Below are 21,755 nucleotides of genomic sequence, written 5' to 3' on the forward strand. Positions count from 1 at the left end.
ATAATGCATTTTGTTTGACCTTTATTTCTATATATCCAAATACACTAACACAGTGGTTCTCAACCTTTTTTTGGCCGGGACACACCTGACAGATGGTTCTCACATGAGTGACACACTGAACACGTGACAATCACGGGACTAAATGTAAACATGCACTCTGCATCCACGGGAATCCCCTCAAACCCCAGGAATGAGTGCAGAGCAGATCTAGGGCATTACCCTGTACAACTGGCCATACAAAAAAAGATATTCTGGGTCTGACATCTCAGTAAAAGCAAAACAAACTCCCTTTTACTACCAGGCACAATAGCCTTCCTTATGAAAAGACAGAAATTTACCACTAATGTATATCCTATTGAGAAAACACAACAAATAAGATTGATACAAATGCCTACATGCTAGTAAAATTCCTCACCTCTGTTACACACCCAGAACTGACCTTCACCAAGTACAGAAAAACCACAAATTATAAATCTGGAGACAGAAACTGGAATAGAAAACCAAAAAAGCCACTCTGCATGCAGTGCAAATCTGGAGAAATGGAACGAGAAATATAGCACCTAAGAGACTCTCAGGATTTACAATAATGCACACAAACTAACCCGCACAAAGTTACACTTGTATTATGGAACACACTCAAACAGTAACAACCCTATCTAAGAAATACAACTATTAAACAAGGCCCTAAACACTACACTAATACATTTCCTATTGGGAAAACAGAATAGGCTAAGCTGCTATAGAACCCCACACAGAAATAATTGTAAAGCTATACTAAAAATGTTAGAAAACAGCTGCTGAACAGAATAATATCCAATTAAAACTCATAAAAATTATTAAAACATGTGTAAATATCAAAATATTTCAAAAAAGCAGACATCGCATAATACCCAATAATTAAAATGGCAGTCAATCAAGAAAAATAAATTTAAAAAGCCACCTTTACTTGCCCTCTCCAGCAACTCTCCTATTCCTTTTCCTGCTGCTTAAGGGCTGCTTAAGTTCTGTCCTAGGTCTTCTTCCTTAACACACAAATACGCTCTCTTGCTCTCTCTCTCGCGCGCTCTCTCGCTCTCTTATATACAAGCTCTCAATCACACACACATGCTCATTCCCTGTACGTACCCGGATCAGTCCAGACACCTGGGTTGTGATTCCGCACCAGCAGATGGAGACAGAACAAGATCTGTCGGGCTCTGCTATATATAGCAAGGTGCCACCCACAGCCCCTCAGTCTTACTCTGTCTCCAGCAGATGGGGCAGGTACAACCACAGCCTCTGGGGTCCCTGGGGAGTGTTTTGGCTAGCTAGTCAGGTACTTCAGGGATATTGTTGGTGATTTGGAAGGATCTTACGCTGAAGACGGTTTTTCTCGTTGCGTTCGCGTCGGCGAGACGAGTTTCGGAGTTGCAGGCGCTGTCTTGTAGGGAGCCGTTCTTGAGGATCTCTGATTTGGGAGTTTCCTTACGGACGGTCCCCTCTTTTTTTTTTTTTTTTTTTTTTTTTTTTACCAAAAGTGGTGTCGGCGTTTCACTTGAATCAGTCGATCGAGCTCCCCGCTTTTCCGGTGGGGGAGCGGTCTGAGCCGGAAGCGAGGGAGTTACGGAAGCTGGATATGCGGAGGGTGGTCCTCCACTATCTGGAGGTGACTAACCCTTTCAGGGTGACAGATCACCTCTTTGTTCTGTTTTCCGGTCAGAGATGTGGTACGGCTTCCCGGACTACGATTGCCGTTGGCTCAAGGAGGCCATTGGTTCAGCATACATAGTGCGGGGAAAGCCTGTTCCCGTGGGCCTCAGGGCTCACTCGACACGATCGCATGCTGCTTCCTGGGTGGAATCCTCTCAGGTGTCGCCTCAGGAGATTTGTAGGGCGGCTACTTGGAAGTCGTTACATACCTTTACTAGACATTACCGGCTGGATGTTCAGGCCGCTGACTCTGGGGGTTTTGGTGAGAGGGTACTCCGAGCGAGACTCTCTGGTTCCCACCCTCGGTAAGTTGGCTCTGGTACAACCCAGGTGTCTGGACTGATCCGGGTACATACAGGGAAAGGAAAATTAGTTTCTTACCTGATAATTTTCGTTCCTGTAGTACCACGGATCAGTCCAGGATACCGCCCGTTTTGTCTGTGTTGTCAGTGCTGAAATAACGGAGAGTCTGCTCGTTGGATTCACTGGTTGAATATGACTATACTTGTTTCTCTCCTTTAGTTCTGGGAGTCCTGTTCCAGTTGGGAGTTTGTGATTTCGGCCCTGGTTGCGGGCAGTTTAGTTAGATCATTCTCTGCTTTGACATTACATAAGACTTGAGGGGCTGTGGGTGGCACCTTGCTATATATAGCAGAGCCTGACAGATCTTGCTCTGTCTCCATCTGCTGGTCCGGAGTCACAACCCAGGTGTCTGGACTGATCCGTGGTACTACAGGAACGAAAATTATCAGGTAAGAAACTAATTTTCCTTTCATACCAGCTTTCACCCATTCACACCCTCAGACACAAGCTCTCACCAAAAACAACTTCTTTCACTGCAGGGATGGACTTCAGTTCCGCCGCAGCTTTTACTCCAGCGGGCCTTCTTTTTTCGGCGCCACGGGGATGGGCTCCCGTGGTGGCCGGGGTCGGGTTTTCCTTTTTACCGCTACAGGGATGGGCTCCCGTAGCAGCCTTGCTTTGTTGGGGGTTGACACTGCCATTCCTCTCACCCTTTCCCCGGGCTATATGATGCCTGCCTCACCGGCTAATCAAAGGTTTCCTCCCTTCTTCCTATTCCCACTGGCAGGTAGAAGGGAGGAGGCTTCCAATTGGCCCACGGGGGCTGGAAAAAGGGAGAAGGAATGTACAACAGGGCAGTGGGACACCAGGAGACGCGTCACACCTGCCGGTGTTTGGCGACACACTGGTTGAGAAGCGCTGTCCTAGAACATGAAAATGAATGTCATAAATATTTTTTGATTTTTTTTTTAATGTTTCTAGTTTATATTATAAACATATTGTGTGTTAACAAAATACATGCACCATTGTATAATATTTTGAAATAATAACACTAGTAAATGGTAAATGAACATCCAGTAATTCTGCTTAATAGTACATGAGATGTTTGGTCATGAATCCCTCTAAAAAGGTTGAAAGAATGAAGACTCCTCCCCCACTCTATTACCACTGTCACAGTACAATAGTTTATATGATGACAAGCATTTACAGAAAGTATAGTTAACATCCTTTTTCCAAAAGCTATTAATGCAAAACTGTAGCTCTTTATATCAGTCGCAGAAGCAGCTTTATCAGTTAGAAAGTATTTTCTTGGAACTTGTTTTTGGTGTGTCTAGATAAGATTGATAAGTCCCTTTGGTGGTAGTAGTATGCATAGTCTCCATATCTTAATAACTTTCCATGTTTCTAGTTGTAATTGCTGTCTTTTTTTTTTTCCTTTGTTTACAGAGCTTTGCCGGCAGTCACTATCAGAAGACTCTGTAAGTTGGGCATTTTCAGTGTTTCTTTTAAATCTTGGATTTGTATCATTGAAATGATTAAGTGGGTTTCGAGTTCTTCTGGATAGCACATTGAAATCCTCAGCTCAATCTGTGGTGGTGGTCAAAAGAGCAAATAGAATGTTAAAAATTATTTTTGGAGAAGAATGGAGAAAACCATAATGCATCTCTATTGATATGTGATGCAACTGCACCTTGAATGCTGTTGGCAGTTAGATCACCCCATTTCAGAAAAGATGTATCAGACCTAGAAAAGGTGCAGAGGAGGGTGACAAAAATAAATCATAGAATGGCTCCCAATGAGAGGCTTTAGAGGTTAGGGCTCTTCAGCTTCAACGAGAGATGGCTGAGAATAGATACAGTAGGGATTTATAAAATCATGAATTGGGTGGAACTGGTAAATAGGAGACTGTTTTACCCTTTCAAATAATACTACAAAGGGGATAGCCTTGAAGACAAGAATATAAACTGATATTGGAGACTGGGTAGAGACCAAGTGACTTCACACACTTATAGATCTAAAAGGAGAACTTAGATGAACTCTGGTTTTCATCTGGTGACTTTGGAGGGGCCACTGTTGGAAACATGACACTAGGCTAGATGGAACATTGATCTAACATGAAACAACCAGTAAATTTAAAATAAATCAAGCTGTAGAATATGTTCAACTTTTATGCTATGTATTATTATATAAAAGGTTTATTGTATTAGTTATTTAGGTTGATATTTTATTGTAAACCACTTTGATTGTCATTGAAAGGTGGTATAACAAGTTAATAAACTAAACTAAAGTAAAATATTGCCGGAGGATATGGCAAGGTTTCTAGCATATCAGGGCCTAAAAGAAGTTTGGACAAGTTTCTGGAAGATAAGTTCATAAACAGTTGTACCTGTTCATACCCCAGATCTGTCCAGACAAGTGGACTTTGCATCCCTACCAGCAGATGGAGGCAGAGAATAAAAACATTTTCAGGTACCGCTACTTAACAGAGTGTGCCACCTGCAGTCTCTCAGTATTTCTGTGTCTCCAGCAGATGGTAGAGGTGCAAACCTGCAGTCTAGATTTAAAGAAAAGAAGGAAAAATTAAGAGGTGGTGCTCCCTGAAGTTCTGGGTTCCTTTGTGGACCATCCCTCAGGTCGAATAGGGCAAGCAGGGGGTTGGGGATCCCTGACTGGTCTGAGCCCTCAGCTTCCAGAGGAGGTGAAAGCCAGGGGTCTTGGTACCCTCCTACTTCTGAGATCTTCTCGCCGGCAGCTGAAGCAGAAAAGTATACATTTTTTTTTTTAAACTGGGTTCTTGTTTTATTCCTGAAACTGTTCCTTTAAAAAAAAAAAGCTGAGAGCAGTGTTGGGCTGATCAGATGCTGGGAGCTGAGCAGCAGAGGTGAGAAGCAGGCACTTTTGTCTCTGAGGCAGTGCTGGGGTTCCAGGACAACAACTGGGGAGTGTTTTCGTGCTGCCTGGGAGCTGCTCTTGGATGTGCTTCAGACATTGGGTTGACCATGGCGTGGGCAATAGCGCTTGCCACTCAGTGTGGGGAAAGTGTGCCGGGCCTGTGGAGTGAGGCGATCGCGCTTTAATGCAGCCTCAGTGCTCCAGCCGTAGCTCAGGAGGGAACCTCCGTGGAAGCTACAATCGGCAAGCTGGTTACCTGGTCTCCAGGTTCTGGTTTCAGTAAGCCCTGGGGGGGGAGGGGGGGCTGAGGAAACATCCATCTTGTCTCCATGTGGGAAGAAGCATGCAGTTACAAGGGAGCCAAGGGACTCTGCTCCCCCACTTTCTCTAGTGGGTCTTTCCTTGGTAGAGGACCTGGAAGGAACGGGGGAGGGGGCAGATGAGGACATGCTGGGTGATGTGTCCAGTGCTTCAGAGAGGGTTTCCTCTGATTTTTGTCTGGCTGCTCTATAAGATCTATTTGACAATAGGGGGTGCAGGGAGCAAGCGTTTGTCCTTCTAGAAGTCCCACCACCTGGCTAAGAAGCCTAGGCTGGCTATGCAGGCATGGTCAGGGGGGCCTCTTTATCTCCTGGGACCTAGAATGCTGTTAGAAGAGGAGGAGGCTGTGATGAATTCGGATGTGGGACAGGATGATATTGGGGATGATCCAGAAGATATTCCAGGCTATTCTGCAAACGCGATGGTGATTGGGGTGCCTGATGTAGATAAGGAATTATCTAATCCGGATGAGGTTCCCGTCACGGAAGGAGATAACCATAGGGTGGTGCGCTTCTCCGAAAGGAGGACCTGTGTCGTCCTCTTGCCTACTTCTTGCATAGGATCAGGATCACATAGGAATATTTGAGCAATGAAGGAGTGGACCCAGCCTTGGACCAAAATCTTTCTCTTTACTGAAGAAGTTGTACGGGAGTGGGATACTTCTGAAGTAGACCTTGAAGTAGCCAGGACGATGGCTAAGACTTATTCCTTGCTAGAGGGGACTTTGGAGCTCCTTAAGGTAGATGCGGCAGTATCAGCGGTTATGAGAGAGACTACCATCCTGGTGGTAGGGTCGGCTGCACAAAAGGAGGTTCAGGACCAGAATTTGGAGATTCAGATAAAGAGGATGCTTGAGCTTTCTGGCAGCTGTCTGTATTAGCCTAATGCAACAGGCATGCTTTAACTGGGGGCAAAAAGCACAGGACAAAGTGACAGCCAATGCCAAGCAGGCACCCGGTTGGAAGCAGGGTTTGCTTATGTTGTGGATGCGCTATCTGACAGACGTCAGCCAGGAACGTGGTCTCTGCGGTGGCGACATGGAGTCTTCTGTGGTTGCATTTTAGTCTGTGGATGTCTGGTCTAGGTAGCAGCTGTGTACTCTCCCTTTCAAAGGAAAACTGTTGGTAAGTGAAGATATGGAGCAGTTTAGGTTGCATTTGGGGAATCAAAGGGGAATAAGTTGCCTGAGGATAAGGCTGGCAATAAGTCTTTCCGATGCGATCTTGCTTTGGCATTTGAGGAGGTTTTGCTCCAACAGGAAAGCTACTGCTTCAATGCAAGGCAGCAGGCCTTTCGAGGGCCGCATAGAACTTCTCAAGGATAGTTCCTGCCAAGGGATGAGACACAGTAAGATCTCCCGAGGAAGGCAGGCTGCTCCTCTCGGGGAGGGGGGGTGGGGGGAGACTAGTTTAGTCTTCTTTTACAAGGCGTGGACCAAGGTTATGTCAGACAAATGGGTTCTAGAGGTGATATGAGGCGATTCTGCCTTAGAATTTTCTCGTCTACTTAGGGAAGCCTATGTAACGTCCCATTGAGGCGGTGCGGAAAAGAGCCGCTACGGCGACTGGACACATTTGTCCCATTTCTCCAGGGGAGCAGGGACAAGGAATGTACTGGGTGTGCTTTGTGGGTTCCAAGAAGAAAGCACCTTTCAGCCATTCTTGATCTCAAGAGGTCAATGTGACTCGGTGGGTTCCGTGTTTTCGCAAAGAGATGTTGCAGATGGTTATGGCAGCGTTTCGCAAAGGGGAGTTTCTGGTGTCGTTGGTTTGGACGGAGGCCTCTCTGCACTTTCCCATAAGAATGGGACCATGAGAAGTTTCTACAATTCAATTTCAGGCTCTTCCCTTCAGGTTGACAACAACGCCACAGACCTTCACAAACATGAACATGATGGTGATGACGGCATTGTTCAGAAAGGAAGGGAATCTAGTTTATCTGGATGATTAGCTCATCTAGGCGACGCCACCGTTTGATTCGGTAGGTTGCGGAGAGGTTGTAGTCTCTGGGCTGGGTGGTGAACCTAGTGAAGACTCTCCTGTAGCTTTCCCAGTTGTTGTAGTATCTGGGGGCATGGATCCATACCTGTGTAGGCAAGGTGTTCTTTACCTCTGACAGGATTACAAAATTGCAGTGGCTGGTACTGCGGCTACTGCATCTGTCGGAACCCAGGGTCTGGGATGATTTGCAGGTCCTGGGAGCTGTGGCTTCTACGCTGGATTTGGTTCCATGGGCGTTTGCTTACTTACATCCTCTTAAGAGGGTGCTTTTGACCCATTGGAGTCCTTTCTCAGAGGAGTTTGTTTTCTGTTACCACTTCAAGGGGGTCCAGGTCCAATCTCTCGAGGTGGCTGTCATGACTCTCTTTGGAGAGAGGAGTGGAGCTGGATATTCCAGACTGGGTGGTAGTGACTACTGATGGCGTCCTGAAAGGTTGAGGGACCATGTCAAAGACGGGTGGCCCAAGGTCAGTGGTCAACTGTGGAGACATCCTGGTCAGTCAGCCTTTTGGAAATGAGTGGTTTTCAGGATGTTACTGGCATTTTTTGCCGCAGATTCAAGGACAGATTGTACATGTGTTCTTGGGCAATGCAACTGTGGTGGCATATATCAATCGTCAAGGTGGGACACTGAGTCTACTTGAGGCTCTGGAGGTCCAGGAGCAATTTCTCTGGCTTGAGAAACATCTAGTGGGATAAGTAGAGGCTCATGTGGCTGGAGTGGACAATGTGCAGGTGGATTATCTCAGCCGACAACAGCTGGATCCGAGGAGTGGGAGTTGGTCGCAGAGGCTTTGGCTCTCCTTTGGACCAGGTGGGGCCTTTCCCACCTAGATCTCCTGATGTCGCAAGGGAATGCCAAGGCAAGGCTGTTCTTCAGCTGCTGGAGGGAGATTGGGTCCGAGGAGATTGACGCTCTAGTTTAGCTTTGGCCAACAAGACTTCTGTATATGTTTTCCCCCATTGCTTCTCGTAGGGCTAGTGTTGAGTTGAATAGAGTAGCATCCTGGACGGGTGATCTTTGAAGCACCAGAGTGGTCGCGATGTCCATGGTTTGCGGTTCTAGTTCATCTAGCAATAGATGGTCCCACCTGATTGGTTCATTTGAAGGGGTTGCAGTGACAAGGACCCATCTCTTTGGATCAGACAGATTGCCTTTGTCTCACGGCTTGGCTTTTGAAAGTTGGCGGTTTCGTTTAAAGGGGTACTTTGAGCCGGTGATTGCCACTTTGCTCTAGGCTAGGAAATCCAGCTACTTCTCTGGCATATTTCCAGGTGTAGAGAGTGTTTGAGTCGTGGTTTTTGGCAGAAGTCCTAGAGCCCTAACGAGTGGACATTTCTCAAGTCTTAGCCTTTTTGCAGAGGGACAATTATCTTAGAGTACAAGTAGCAGCCTTAGGATGTCTTTGAGGTAAATTATGAGAGAATGCAGTTGGCTTCCCATTAGGACATCGTTCGTTGTCTTAAGGGAGTGAAGATTTTGCGCCTACCGGTCTGTAAGATGTGCCAATCATGGAACCTTAATCTGATGCTTCAGGTTCTGTGTGGTCCTTCCTTTGAGCTGTTGAGACAGGCGTCTTTCAAAGATGTTACCTTGAAGACTGTCTTCATTGGTGGCGATTTGTTCAGAAGGCAGTTTTCGGAGCTTCAAGCTTTGTCATGTAGAGCTTCTTTTCTGTGAATTACAAACGATGGGGGTTTTGTTGCAGATGGTTCTTTTTTACTAAAGGTTGTCTTTCTTTCATCTCAACCAGGCAGTAGAGCTACTGCCCTTCTCTAACTTGGCATCAGATATGACACATACCAAGGAGCTACGCTTATTGGATATTTGCTAGACAAGGTTGCGTTGCTTTAAGTCACTAGCAACTTTCGGTGGTCAGATCTTCTGTTGCCTTGTTCAGTGGAATAACGAAGGAAAATAGTGCTTCCAAAGCTACAATTGTTCACTGTTTCAAGGAAACAATTTTCTCTACTTATTTTCCGTAAGTGTTGAACAGTTCCAGAGGGGCAGTAGGCACATTCTACTAGGGTGCAGGCAACCTCCTGGGCGTTGTATCAGCTAATATCACTGCAAGAATTCTGTTGGGCGAAGACATGATCTTACTTGCATGCTTTCACCAAACATTACTGATTGGATGTTCGGGAGCCAGAGGAGGTCATGTTTGGGGAAAGTGTGTTATGCGCAGGCCTTTCAAGTACCCACCCAGTGTAGGGGAGCTTGGGTACATCCCACTTTTCTGGACTGATCTGGGGTATGAACAGGAAAGGAAAATTTGGTTCTTACCTGCTAATTTTCATTCCTGGAATACACCAGATCAGTCCAGAAGTCTGTCCCCTTAGAGACCGAAAGACCTTTGTTGCTTCTGTATGTTGATTAATGCTGATCTTGTGATGTCATTTCCCATGTATGTTCAGGGCTCCAACTGTGTTTTTCTCTGCTCGCTCTAAGAACATAAGAACATAAGAAAATGCCATACTGGGTCAGACCAAGGGTTCATCAAGCCCAGCATCCTGTTTCCAACAGTGGCCAAACCTGGCAAGTACCCAAAAACTAAGTCTATTCCATGTAACCATTGCTAATGGCAGTGGCTATTCTCTAAGTGAACTTAATAGCAGGTAATGGACTTCTCCTCCAAGAACTTATCCAATCCTTTTTTAAACACAGCTATATTAACTGGGGAGTTGGTTTTTCAGAGTGGAGATCTTGGCTTGGTTATAGGTCAGTACTGAGGGATTGCAGGTGGCACTCTCAATTAAGTAGCAGTGCTTAAAGTCTTTATTCTCTGCCTTCATCTGCTGGTAGGGATGCAAAACCCACTTGTCTGGACTGATCTGTGGTATTCCAGGAACAAAAATTAGCAGATGATAGCCAGTTTTCCTTTCACCATGTAGACTTGGGAAAACCATCGCTATTTCTAGGAGTGAGCGAGAAGTAATATATCTACTTTTTGGGAAATGCCAGGGATGTTTGATCCAAACTAGCCACTGTTGAAGACATAATGCTGAGCTCGATGGACCTTGGTCTGACCAAGCATGGCAGTTCTTATGGGCTAAAATCTGCTTCTGAGGCCAAGGTTGTTATTTCTGAATCAGCTGACACTTAATAAGTAAGGCTTGGTATGCTGTGCAGCAGGGGTGGCCAGCCTGTGACTCTGGAGCCACATGCAGGTCTTCTATGTGCAAAAAGTGGTGCTTGCCTTCCTGGCCACATAGTAACTAAGCAGTATTGTAGAGAACAGGAAGGAAGGGCTGGAGCAGGATACATACACAATTGAATAAAGCAGAGAAGAGTCATTCTGCTCCAGTCTGTATATCCCAGGGCCGGTGCTAGCTTTTTTTTTGCTGTCCTATGTGAACGATTACTGTGCTGCCCATAAAAAAAAAAAAAAAAAAAGCACAGCTCCCTCCAGCAATCAATATGTTTCAAAACAGACTCCACCCCCCCCCCCCCCACCACAAACGGAACCCATGGTCAAGGGCAAAGTATTAAAGTATTATATTTACCTGCACTGTTGTGGTGTCAACCAGAAAATCCTGCAAAAAAGACACTTGGAACTCCTATGGAATTACTTTTTGTAATGCATGTTGTGTGTGTGGTCTTGGCCCTCAGAAAGCCATGAATAAACTGAATTGCCATTGCAATATAGTAAACCTTGTATAACAAAACAATCCTAACTGCCAGCATTCAAACAGTAACAACTATATTGATGAAACGGCAATACTGCATATTACACCAGGAATTAGAACACCAGTACACCTCCTATTAGGAAAACAGAATAAATCAGACTGGTAAAGATCATTACAGATTAGACACTAGCAGAATACATCATCTGTGTCGCATGCAGAACAGAGACCAAATACAGAATAAAGAGACCAGAAAGTATAAATAGAAACATGCTGTGAAGAATTGAATTGGAAACCACAACAAACCATCTGCTATAAGCAGAGCAACAATGGGAAAACAGAAACCTTGCCGTTCTTTGTAAATCATTAAATAATAAAGAAATATAAGATATCAATCATAATAGTAAAATCATGTTCATAAAAATATTTCAAACCAGTTAACAAATAGAACATCCAAAATTTCCCAAACACCAATAAAATATTTCAAAACATTGGATGAATTTTAAAAAATCCAGTAATTTAAAATAATGTATTAATTTTTTTCCAAAAAACTATAAAATATTTCAAAGTAGCAGAAACATCAAATTACACCCAACAATTAAAACTAATAAGGATTAAAAAAATCTCTTGCTCTCCATACCTGGGATATTTTGATTTCCAGTCACAATGAGATTGCCATGGATTTGGGGAGGTAGGGTCGCACAAACTTTTTTTTTTTTTTCTCACACCCGTACTATAAAACACATGCATTCTCTCAAGCATTCCATCTCTCATACACATGCCTATGCTCTCACACATTCCCTCTCTCTCACATACAAAGGTTCTCTTGCCTTCAGATATATTTGTGTGTGTATGTGTCTGAAAAAGCCTATGTGACATATAGGTTCTTAGCACTCACATACACAGCACAGTCACACAGGCTCTCATACAGACACACATGCATATAAGCTCTGACACAGACACACGTAGGCTCTCACGCAGACACGCAAGCTTTCACACACATACATGACAACAAGCTTGCACACAGACACACACTACCTCTTCTTTTCATCAGGCCAAGGTAGAATGAGCTCCACCACAGCCTCATCTGGCCTCCTCGTTGCTTTGGGCCTTGGTGGGATGAAGCTTGTTTGTGCTTCGGCCCCGCTGACCTTCCTGCCTATTTGAGCCGGTAGGGGGCGAGGGCTGCTGCCTGTCAGCCTTTCCGTGATGGGGTGGGAAGCAGGTCGCGTGGGCCTGTCTTTCCCCATCCTGACCTCACAGTGCTGTTTGTTGCTGCAGAGACAGAAGAGAGTGGCAAGAGCAGTGGGGTTTCTCTGCTCATCCTCTCCTTTCCCCGTCTTCTGCAGTCAGCAGCAGTGGAAGACAAGAAGGGCGGGAAGGGGAGTGAGGCTGGAGCCAACAGGATGGCAAAGACAGTAACCTGCTCCAGCCCCTCACATCCTGTGCAACTCTCACCCTACCTGCTGACTGGAGTAGAGGGCTTTTCTTTAGGCTGCTGTATGAAGGGAAGGTCCCACACCCCAGGACCAGCAGCTTATTATGCTCCCAAGACTTGAGATTCAGCTGCCAGCAAATGAGATGAGGGAGAACTACAATCATGCCAGAATAATTTGTGGCAATGGACAGAGGGGTGAATATAGTTAATGAATAATTTGGGGAGCAGTGCATGAAACTGTTAGGGAAGGGAGAGGAGTTTGAATGCTTGAAGGAGAAGCAATGCAAGAGGGAGTGAATACTTCAGACAGCAGTGATTTGACAAGAGGTGGATGTTGCAAGAGTCAGGGAGGAGGGAACAGCACAAGGAGGAACTTATGCTGTGGAGAAGATGGGTGATGGGGATTGAATATTGTTTTCACTAGAAGACAGCGTGAACCCCAAGGGAAACTTCAAAGAATATTATAAGAAACACTTTCCCTCATATTAATATATACTTAATTGTGCCATCGTAATAGACCGGTACTGAGACCTTCATTGCCTTATATATAATCATCTGGCAAAGTTAGATTTTTATTTCAAAAATTATTTTATAATTGCATTTAAAAACTTATCTGCGCTCAAAGAATACATGTCCCATCCTGACATGGTCTGCACTCTTCAATTCTACAAAAACCAGGAAAAAATGTTGTTAAAAGAATACAGTCCATTCACAAAAGTCTTAATGTCTCTACTCATTCATTGAATGACAGCATTAGCATGAAATGGTGGCAATTGTACCAGAAGTAGCAATTGCATGATTGACATATAAATAGGAAAACTTCTTTAGACGTCAGACTACTAATCGAATCTAAAGATCGGACTGTCATGCTTTAAGTAATGGAATACCATTCGATCTCCAAATTCAAACCGTAGGGGGCTACTGTATTTAAATGAATTCATGTAAATTAAGTTGTTTTGACGAATCTTCCCCTCTACGAGATTTATTGATTTTGTTCAATAATTCCCCAGCATAAATCAGTAAATGTATTTGGCATTTTCTTTGCTTACTCCTGAATATTTTAAGGCCCTGAGATTAGAAAATCTTCTTGGGACCACAGGGCTACTTAAACCCTAGTGCAGCACTTCTATTTTTATTTTTAAAATCCTATCAAAGTTCTAGCTTTTTCATCTTAGAGATCTTCTTCCACTGAGTTGACGCTCAGACTCTTCAATTACTTTTTTCTGTTTTGAAAGAACTGAATTACAAACTGGTCAAAGTGTGGGACTCACTGTACACGTGTTCTTGGTTGGCGTATCCAATGAGAGACTAAGAGAGCTTGTTCCTTCTTAGTAGTAAGACAATTCCGATGTTCCGTGAGACGAGTTCGAATCATTCTTTTTGTTCTGCCAATGTATATTTTTGAACAGGGGCAAACTATAAAATACACTGCATAATTAGATCTACAATCAGTAGTTTCAGTAAAATGAATGGTATGGTCCGACTGGATCACGCTATTGAATGCCCGTAATACTGATGGAACAGAAGGAGCAGTTCTCACAGGATTGATATCCTGCGGATAATAACCCATCTTGAGAGGACAGCATAGTGGCATGAACTAAATGGTCTCTGAGATTTTTGCCCCATGTGTTCGCAATTAGAGGTGGCATTGAAAAGGCAGAATGTAATTTTCAAAATATCCTAATGTTTTAAAAGGATAGCGTTAATTTTTGATGATACATGAAAGAACCTTAATATACTTACAGGTCGTTCATTAGATGTTCTAGTTTGATCGCATAGAAGCCATTGGCATTCTGCATTAAAGGCACGTTTAAAATCACTTTTAATAACTAAAAAAGGATATCCTCTGCCAAAAATCAAGCACTTAAACTGCGTGCATGGTTGTTAAAGGCCTTTTTGTCCGAACAGATGTATCTTATTCTCAAAAATTGTCCCACAGGAAGATGGCACCTCAGATAATAAGGATGGAAACTGGAATACAGAAGAGAATTTCTTTCCATAGGTTTGCAGAACAAAGCGGTTTCTACATGATGTCCCATTCTGAAAATTAATATATCCAAAAGAAATTTTTGAACAATGATAGGAAATTGTAAATTCTTATCTATTCAATAAATTGTAAAAGATGTTCTGAGGTTGAAGTCCAGAGAGAGAAAATATCGTCAATGTACCATGACCAATGTTTTATATACTTGAAAAAAAGGTGAGGAATACAAAAAAGTGTCTTCAAAATGAGCCACATATGAGTTGGCTATACTGGGGGCCATGGTTGCCCCCATAGCCAATTCCATGATGTTGCATTTATATGTTTCTAGCGAAACAAAAACAATTCCAAGTAAGGGCAATTTTAGCTGAGTTGTAAATTAATGCAGATGGACTGTATTGTGCTGTGGAATGCATAAATAAAGCACTTTGAATAGTATCTAACGCCGCCTGTTGTGGTATGTTGGTATATAACTACTGAATGTCCAGTGTTATCAGAAAGAAATCACTCTTGGATGACATTTTGCAAGATATTTAGCATTTGGTTGGTATCTTTAATATATGATTGTGTATTCTTTACCTCTTCTTGTAAAAAAAAAAAATAAAAATCAACAAATGGGTTAAGAATTACTAAAAAAAAACCCCTGAAACTATTTTTTGACAATGAGGAGTTTATGGTTAGATGGACATCCATCCTGAATAAATGTGCATTGGACCTTGATGCTGCTGATTATTGAAACTACTAAAAAAACAAATGGCAGAAGATTTTTCAACAATCTGTTCAGCTGACTAAATCAGCTTTACAATCCTCTTTGACTATAGAGAAATTTGAAAAATCTTTGGCAGCACATTCAGCTGCAATTGACCTATTTAAATCTTCTATTCGTGCCGAAAAAAAAAATAAAAAAATTTCGCAGGTGAACAAGACTATAAATCTGGTGCTGTTTATTCGTGGCAACAGTCTAAACATCAACCTAAGAAAAAGTTACTTTCTTTGATTCATCTAGAATTTTTCTAGTTCTGATGAAGATGATATACAGCCACTTTCTGTCTACAATCAATCCTACCCCAGTACTTCTGGGCAAGTTTTAGAAGACAGTGTGAATCAGCAGAGATGTCCATTCCCAGGACTGTATTCTAATCGTCCTCCACAGGAATACCATCAGTCACATCTGTACACTGTGTCGCAAGCGTGCCAACCGCTGTAATAAATCTAACTGGTCAATGCCTCTCTAGGCTTCAAGAATAAAGGACTTTCTTTTGTACCAACTTATCGGTATAATTCATTTCAATGTCGGATTGATTTGTATAGATTCTTTTTTATTGCAAGTGTGACTATTTTTTAGTAACAAGTTCTACTCTGGATGTTTCAGTGGTCCACCTGACTTCTCATTGGATCCCTCCGGGACCTGAAGATTCATATATTAAAACATTTCTGGATCTTGTCCTAAAGGACATGGTGCATTTAGAACAACATTTACCATCTATAGCATACAGTCTGTCACGGGCACACATGCTGGCATTAAAAGAATTACAACAAAACAAAGATCTGATTATTCATCCCACAGGCAAAGGTGGGGCAATAGTGGTCCAGACTAGTTCTCAGTATGTGGCCAAAATTGACAACAAACTTGGCGATTCTACTTATTACAAAAAAATTGGATGTTGATCCTACTTCATAGATTCGCAAGATAATAGATAAAGGGATTTTGGTAGCGGTGCATGCCGGTTTTTTAACAAAAAAAAAATCTAACACCTAAACACACTAAAGTGTACCAGCTTTTTATACAGTTCCTAAGATACACAAATGGTTGGTCGATCCTCCAGGTCGACCTATAGTATCAATTGGGTCTATCTTAGAACCTTAATCCTCATTCGTTGATGGGTTATTTATTTTTTCCTTAACAAGAAGAGGTAAAGAAGACACTATCATATGTTAAAGATACCAACCAAATGCTAAATATCTTGCAAAATGTTGTCATCCCAGAGTCTGATTTCTTTCTGGTAACATTGGACATTCAGTCATTGTATAGCAACATACCACAACAGGCGGTGTTTGATACTATTCAAAATGCTTTATCTAAGCGTTCCACACCACAACGCATTCTATCTGCATTCATTTACAACTTCTAAAGTTGTAAATGTAAGGGCTAAAATCGCCCTTACTTGGAATTGTTTTTGTTTTGCTGGAAACATGTAAATGCAACATCATGGAATTGCTATGGGGGCAACCAAGGCCCCCAGTGTAGCCAAGTTATATGTGGCTCATTTTGAAGACACTTTTTTTTTGTATTCCTCACCTTTTTTTCAAGTATATAATACATAGCAGCCTAGTGGTTAGAGCAGCGGGCTATGAACCAGGAGCCCAGGGTTCAAGTCCCACTGTCGGTCCTTGTGACCTTGGGCAAGTCACTTTACCCTCCATTGCCTCAGGTACAAATTTAGATTGTAAGCCCTCTAGGGATAGGAAAATACCTACATTACCTGAATGTAATCCACTTTGAAAAGTGGAATATAAAAAAAACAAATTGGTCACGGACTTCATTAACCATGCATGCACTTTAAGAGCTCAATTTTTGGCCAAAAGAAAACCTTTTATACACTGAATGGATCAAGTCCCTCCAAGCTAGTAGAGTTTTGAGCTCTACTGAACATGTGCAGGAGTTCCCGTGCAGGCATTGCCTCAGAAGTCTCTGCAGTCTTTTTGTCTACTTTGCACAGACAGTTGTTCTGTCTTTCCTCAAATGTTTCATTCAGTTTTGAAATTTTTGACTTACAATAGCACTTTTCAATGTGACTTAGCCTTTTGGTTTCAAACAGAAAAAAAGGTAAAATGATTTTGAATCATTGCCTTAAACCTTATTGAACATGGCTGCTAGAAATATAATTAGCATCAATGGGGACTATGTGTACGATGGAGTTAGCTCTTGTAGCCCCTCTATATGTCCATCCTTCTCATATCAGAAATACATTGGTGGTTATAGCTGGCAGTACTTCGCATAGGGGCCCCACTCCAATCTATTAGGTTATGCTAGTGACAGATGCCTTGTCTCTGGGCAGAGGAACTCACAATGATTCCTACAGAGCGATGGCTTCAGGTCAACCTTCTGGAATTGCGAGTAGTATACATTGCCTTGCAGGCCTTTATCCATCTCCTCTGAGGAAAAAGCATCCTGATTCAAATGGACAATCAAGTTGTAATGTTTTATGTGAACAAGCAAGGAGGAACTGTATCCTGGATCCTTTGCAGGAGACCGTTTTTATATGGCAGTGGGTGATGGAAAATAAAGCCACATTACAAGCAGAATATTTCATTCTCATGAGTGGTTCCTACAGTAAGTCAGAGCTCACCATCTGTCCTAGCTTTGGGATCAACCTTGGATCAATCTCTTCATGAAAGAACAGCACCAAAATTGAAATCTATTCTCCATACTATCCAGAGTGCTACATGAATCACAAGATGCTTTTCCGCTGCCCTGGGGCACAGGCCTCATATACACTTTTCCTTCTAAATCGCTTATGCGGGATTGAGCCACCATGATTCTGATCACATCAGCGTGGCCCATACAAGCGTGGTATGCCTATCTCATACAACTGTCCACGAGGCCTCCCATATGTCTTGGTGACAACCCATGTCACCTATCTCAGGAGGAGGGACATCTTCTTGACCCGATCCTTCAATCTCACGACCTGGATGTTGAGTGCACGATCTTAACACCTTGAGCCTTGAGGTTTCCTCACAAGAGGAATATATCATAAGACAAATTTACACCTTCAAATGGAAAAGATATTCGTATTGGTATGCATCTCGCAACCTGAGAGCATACTCTCTCTCTCCAAAGTCATGTTCATGTGTACCTGGAAGAGTGGCTCTTGCCTGAGCCTGCCCTGCTCCACCCCACCTTCTCCACATTGGTGAAACTCTCACCTCATTTAGCCCTATGCTTCAGAAACTGAAAGCAGCAACACTTCTTGCTCAATTCAAAATTGAAATTAGCTAGTCCTGGGGGAATTCTGCACTACAGCGGAGCACAGAATTTGCGCAGAATTGCCAAATTCTGTGCAGAAAATAGCAGAGGAGACCCCGGCATGCCGCGAACTGAGCGACACATGCAGGATGCACCCTCGTGTGCTGCGAATGTGGTGTGCTCTGCTTGCGGTGAAGATGGAAGGCTCCAGTGAGAGTGTGTGTGAGGAGAGGGGAGGGTTAGAGAGAGGACAGTGTGAGGGGGGGGGATGCTAGAGTGTGGGTTTCAGAGAGAGGAAGCCTATGTGAGGAGATTGTGAAGGAGTATGTATGCGTGTGAGAGATTGGGAGTGCGTGTGTATGAAAAAGGGATCGTGTGTGTGATGGATTTGTGTGTAAGCATTAGACAGAGCCTGTGTGAACAGGTGCGTGAGAGAGAGAAATATAGGTAGCCTATTTGAGGTATGTGTGAGAGAGAACATAAGAACATAAGAAATTGCCATGCTGGGTCAGACCAAGGGTCCATCAAGCCCAACATCCTGTTTCCAACAGAGGCCAAACCAGGCCACAAGAACCTGGCAATTACCCAAACACTAAGAAGATCTCATGCTACTGATGCAATTAATAGCATTGACTATTCCCTAAGTAAACTTAACAGCAGTTAATGGACTTCTCCTCCAAGAACTTATCCAAGCCTTTTTTGAACTCAGCTACACTAACTGCACTAACCACATCCTCTGGCAAGGGAGCTTGCGTGGGTGTGTATGCAAGAAAGAGGGCCCTGTATGAGAGGATGTGTGTGTGCGAGAGAGTGAGGGAGCCTGTAAGAAGTTGTGTGTATGTGTACTAGAGAAGAGGGAGCATGTGTGTGAGAGAGGGAGGGACAGAGGGAGCCTGTGTGAGGGGCAGTACTGAGAACAGGGTCAAACTCTGGGACTGGCAATAGAGTGGAAGGGGTTGAGCCTAGAGGTGGAGGGGAGAGACACTGGCAGGTGGAGGAGTTGGGGCCTGAGAGGGCAAAGTGGTCTGGGGAGTAGGGAGAGTGAGTGGAAGGGACACTCTTACAGTTAATTTCTAGGGAAATTCTGTTCAAAATATTTAAAATTCTGCATCTTTAAGTAATAATTTCTTTCTGCATTAATTTAAAATGTAACTACTTAGACTGTCATGTAAACTGTTTATTTTGACCAATATAAAATTTGCAGAATTTTAAGTTTTTTTGCACAGAATTCCCCCAGGAGTAATTAGCCAATAGCAGGACCTAAAGGAACACAGGCATACAGCAGTGCTGTAAGATTTTTTTTTTTAATACAATTTTTTTGTGTGTAATATTCTGGGCATGTTAAGTGCCTGGTAGGTTTAAGCTTCTTAGAAGCTGAAGGTTGATTGATGGTACCTGGGTGCAGAACCCCTGGGGAAAATATAGCACCATAATTAAAGAAATTATAATAAAAACAGAATTTAGTTCTTTTCTTCTTCTGAGGATAGATAGTACTTTGTTGCTTTATGGCCTGTGGAGTATTTCAAATATGTATCATGTGCGAGTTAGCTGGAACAAATAGTTTGTTAAATCCATTTTTTTTTTAAAGTGGCTCTGGGGGAAAAAGTAAATGGTAGGCATTAGATAATTGTTACACCTGCCTTTTGACTCCTAGTTGTGCACTGCTGTTCATTTTTCATGCTTTAAAATGTTTGTTTACTCCAGGATGTGACAGAGGAAGACATAGATGCAGAGCTGGCAATCATTCATGGTCAGATGGCGTACGTAATGCAGCAGCAAGGCCGCATGGAGGATGCACTGCAGCTCTACAACCAAATAATTAAACTTAAGTAAGGACTTTGGTAGATAAACCTAGAGAGATAACCTCTTCAATAGCACCATGTTAACTTGCAAACACTTAACTGCTCTCCTTTTTTCACAGGCCCACAGATGTAGGACTGCTTGCTGTAGTTGCCAATAACACAGTTACCATTAATAAGGTAAACATTCTATCATGGATTTAACAGAATAAGACCTAAATCCAAAGGTAGATTTAAAGAAGACCTCTGCCTCTCTATAAGGAGGCTAGTTAGGAGAGCTGATGCCTGTGGCTAGTTGGTGCCACAGGTAGCCTTTGCCTGTTGGGCAGCAGCTAATTGTCAACAGCCTTTGGAAGAACTTGTAATTTGAGAATCACTTAACACTCATGACTGAGATGACAGCAGACTGGTGTACTTCGATTATGAAAAGAGAACAATACTGCTTCATAATAAAGGGGGTAGATGAACTGTCTTTTGGACTGATCCTGCAGTTGCTGAGCTCTAGTCTACCAGCCCCTGAGCTGCTTTGGAGGAGCAAGATACACCTAGGGCCTGATTTTAAAACTTAGGCGCGGGCGTAGATTTGTGCAGCCGCGTGCTTGTTATAAAATCCTGGGTCTGCGCGTGCAAGGGGGTGCACACTTGTGCACCTTGCGCGCGCCGAGCCCTAGGGGAGCCTCAGAGGGAACTTTCTTTCTGCCACCCCCTCTTACCTTTGTTCGCGAAGTTGTGACGGCTGGCCCGTGATCCCGGGGATAGCGGCAAATGGCCGCTGTGCTTGGAGGCTCCTGCCCCGCCCCCTTTTTCAAGCCCCAGGACATATGCGTGACCCGGGGCTTGCGTGCGTTGCCGAGCCTATGCAAAATAGACTCTGCACGAGCAGGAGGCTTTTAAAAGGGTTACGCGTGTATATGACGCGCGTAACCCTTTTAAATCTGCCCCCTAGTGTATAAGAAAGGGATCCTGTAGCAAGAACCTGCTATCCAGGTGTTGCATTATTGTAACAATCCTGACTGCTAAGCAGCACTCCACACCAGCAGAGGTCATCAATGAGCTACGCTCAGAACTATTCTAGCTACCTCCTTGATGGCAGCATGATGCAGCAAATCCTGCCATATATAGTCCTGCCTCTCCCTGCACTCGAGGTCTCATCGAGTCACCTCAGCTCCTTGATTTGGCCCTCCTAGCCTTGTTTCTGTGTGCCCTTCGGGCCTTCTTGCCTTGCCTTGTTGCCCCTTGAGCCTCCTTGTCTGAGGTCTTTCATGTTTCTTGTTTCACCTTTGGTTTTTGTGTTCACGTGTCTCTCTATCTGTGTGTACCTTGTCTTGCTCTTGTGTAGGCCTTCCCCTCAGCCCCCTGCTTCCTAGCACCTCCTGGTGGCTCTCATTGCCAGTGGGCTTAGATCTGCTGGTGGCCTAGCCTGTCTGTACTCTGGTCCAGTTCTACCCCCTAATACTTTATTCCTAAGTGTTTTACCCTATTCTTTCCTTCACTCTTTTGCCCTTGCTTTACTGTTTTCCCACTTCCAGTCTCGCCTAGCCTTCCTCCTGTCCTGCCTTTGCCTTGCCTTCCCTTCCCAGTCAGCCTTCTTCGGACTAATCTTGTTACTGACTTGGACTCTCTGGTCTGAGCTCTGGTCAGTGCCCAGGCCAGTGCCCTGAATGTTGCCTGCCTTGACCTCTGCCTGCCATGAACTCTACCAAGAAAGTCCTGATGGCCACCAGAACCTGTGGGCTCACCC

The 21,755-nt window shown here is 43.7% G+C and overlaps 1 protein-coding gene across 1 annotated transcript in view; it reads left to right on the forward strand.

Annotated features, from left to right (window-relative positions):
- SRP72 (signal recognition particle 72) overlaps nt 1-21,755 on the forward strand; it is a 256,651-nt gene that overhangs the window by 77,345 nt on the left and 157,551 nt on the right. The window contains exons 6-8 of the mRNA XM_029601669.1: nt 3,439-3,470; nt 19,920-20,044; nt 20,137-20,194. Coding sequence (XP_029457529.1) covers nt 3,439-3,470; nt 19,920-20,044; nt 20,137-20,194 — 215 coding nt within the window. The remainder of the gene's footprint in view (nt 1-3,438; nt 3,471-19,919; nt 20,045-20,136; nt 20,195-21,755) is intronic.

The sequence above is a fragment of the Rhinatrema bivittatum genome, chromosome 1 (genome assembly GCF_901001135.1).
Source record: "Rhinatrema bivittatum chromosome 1, aRhiBiv1.1, whole genome shotgun sequence".
Classification (NCBI taxonomy): Eukaryota; Metazoa; Chordata; class Amphibia; order Gymnophiona; family Rhinatrematidae; genus Rhinatrema; species Rhinatrema bivittatum.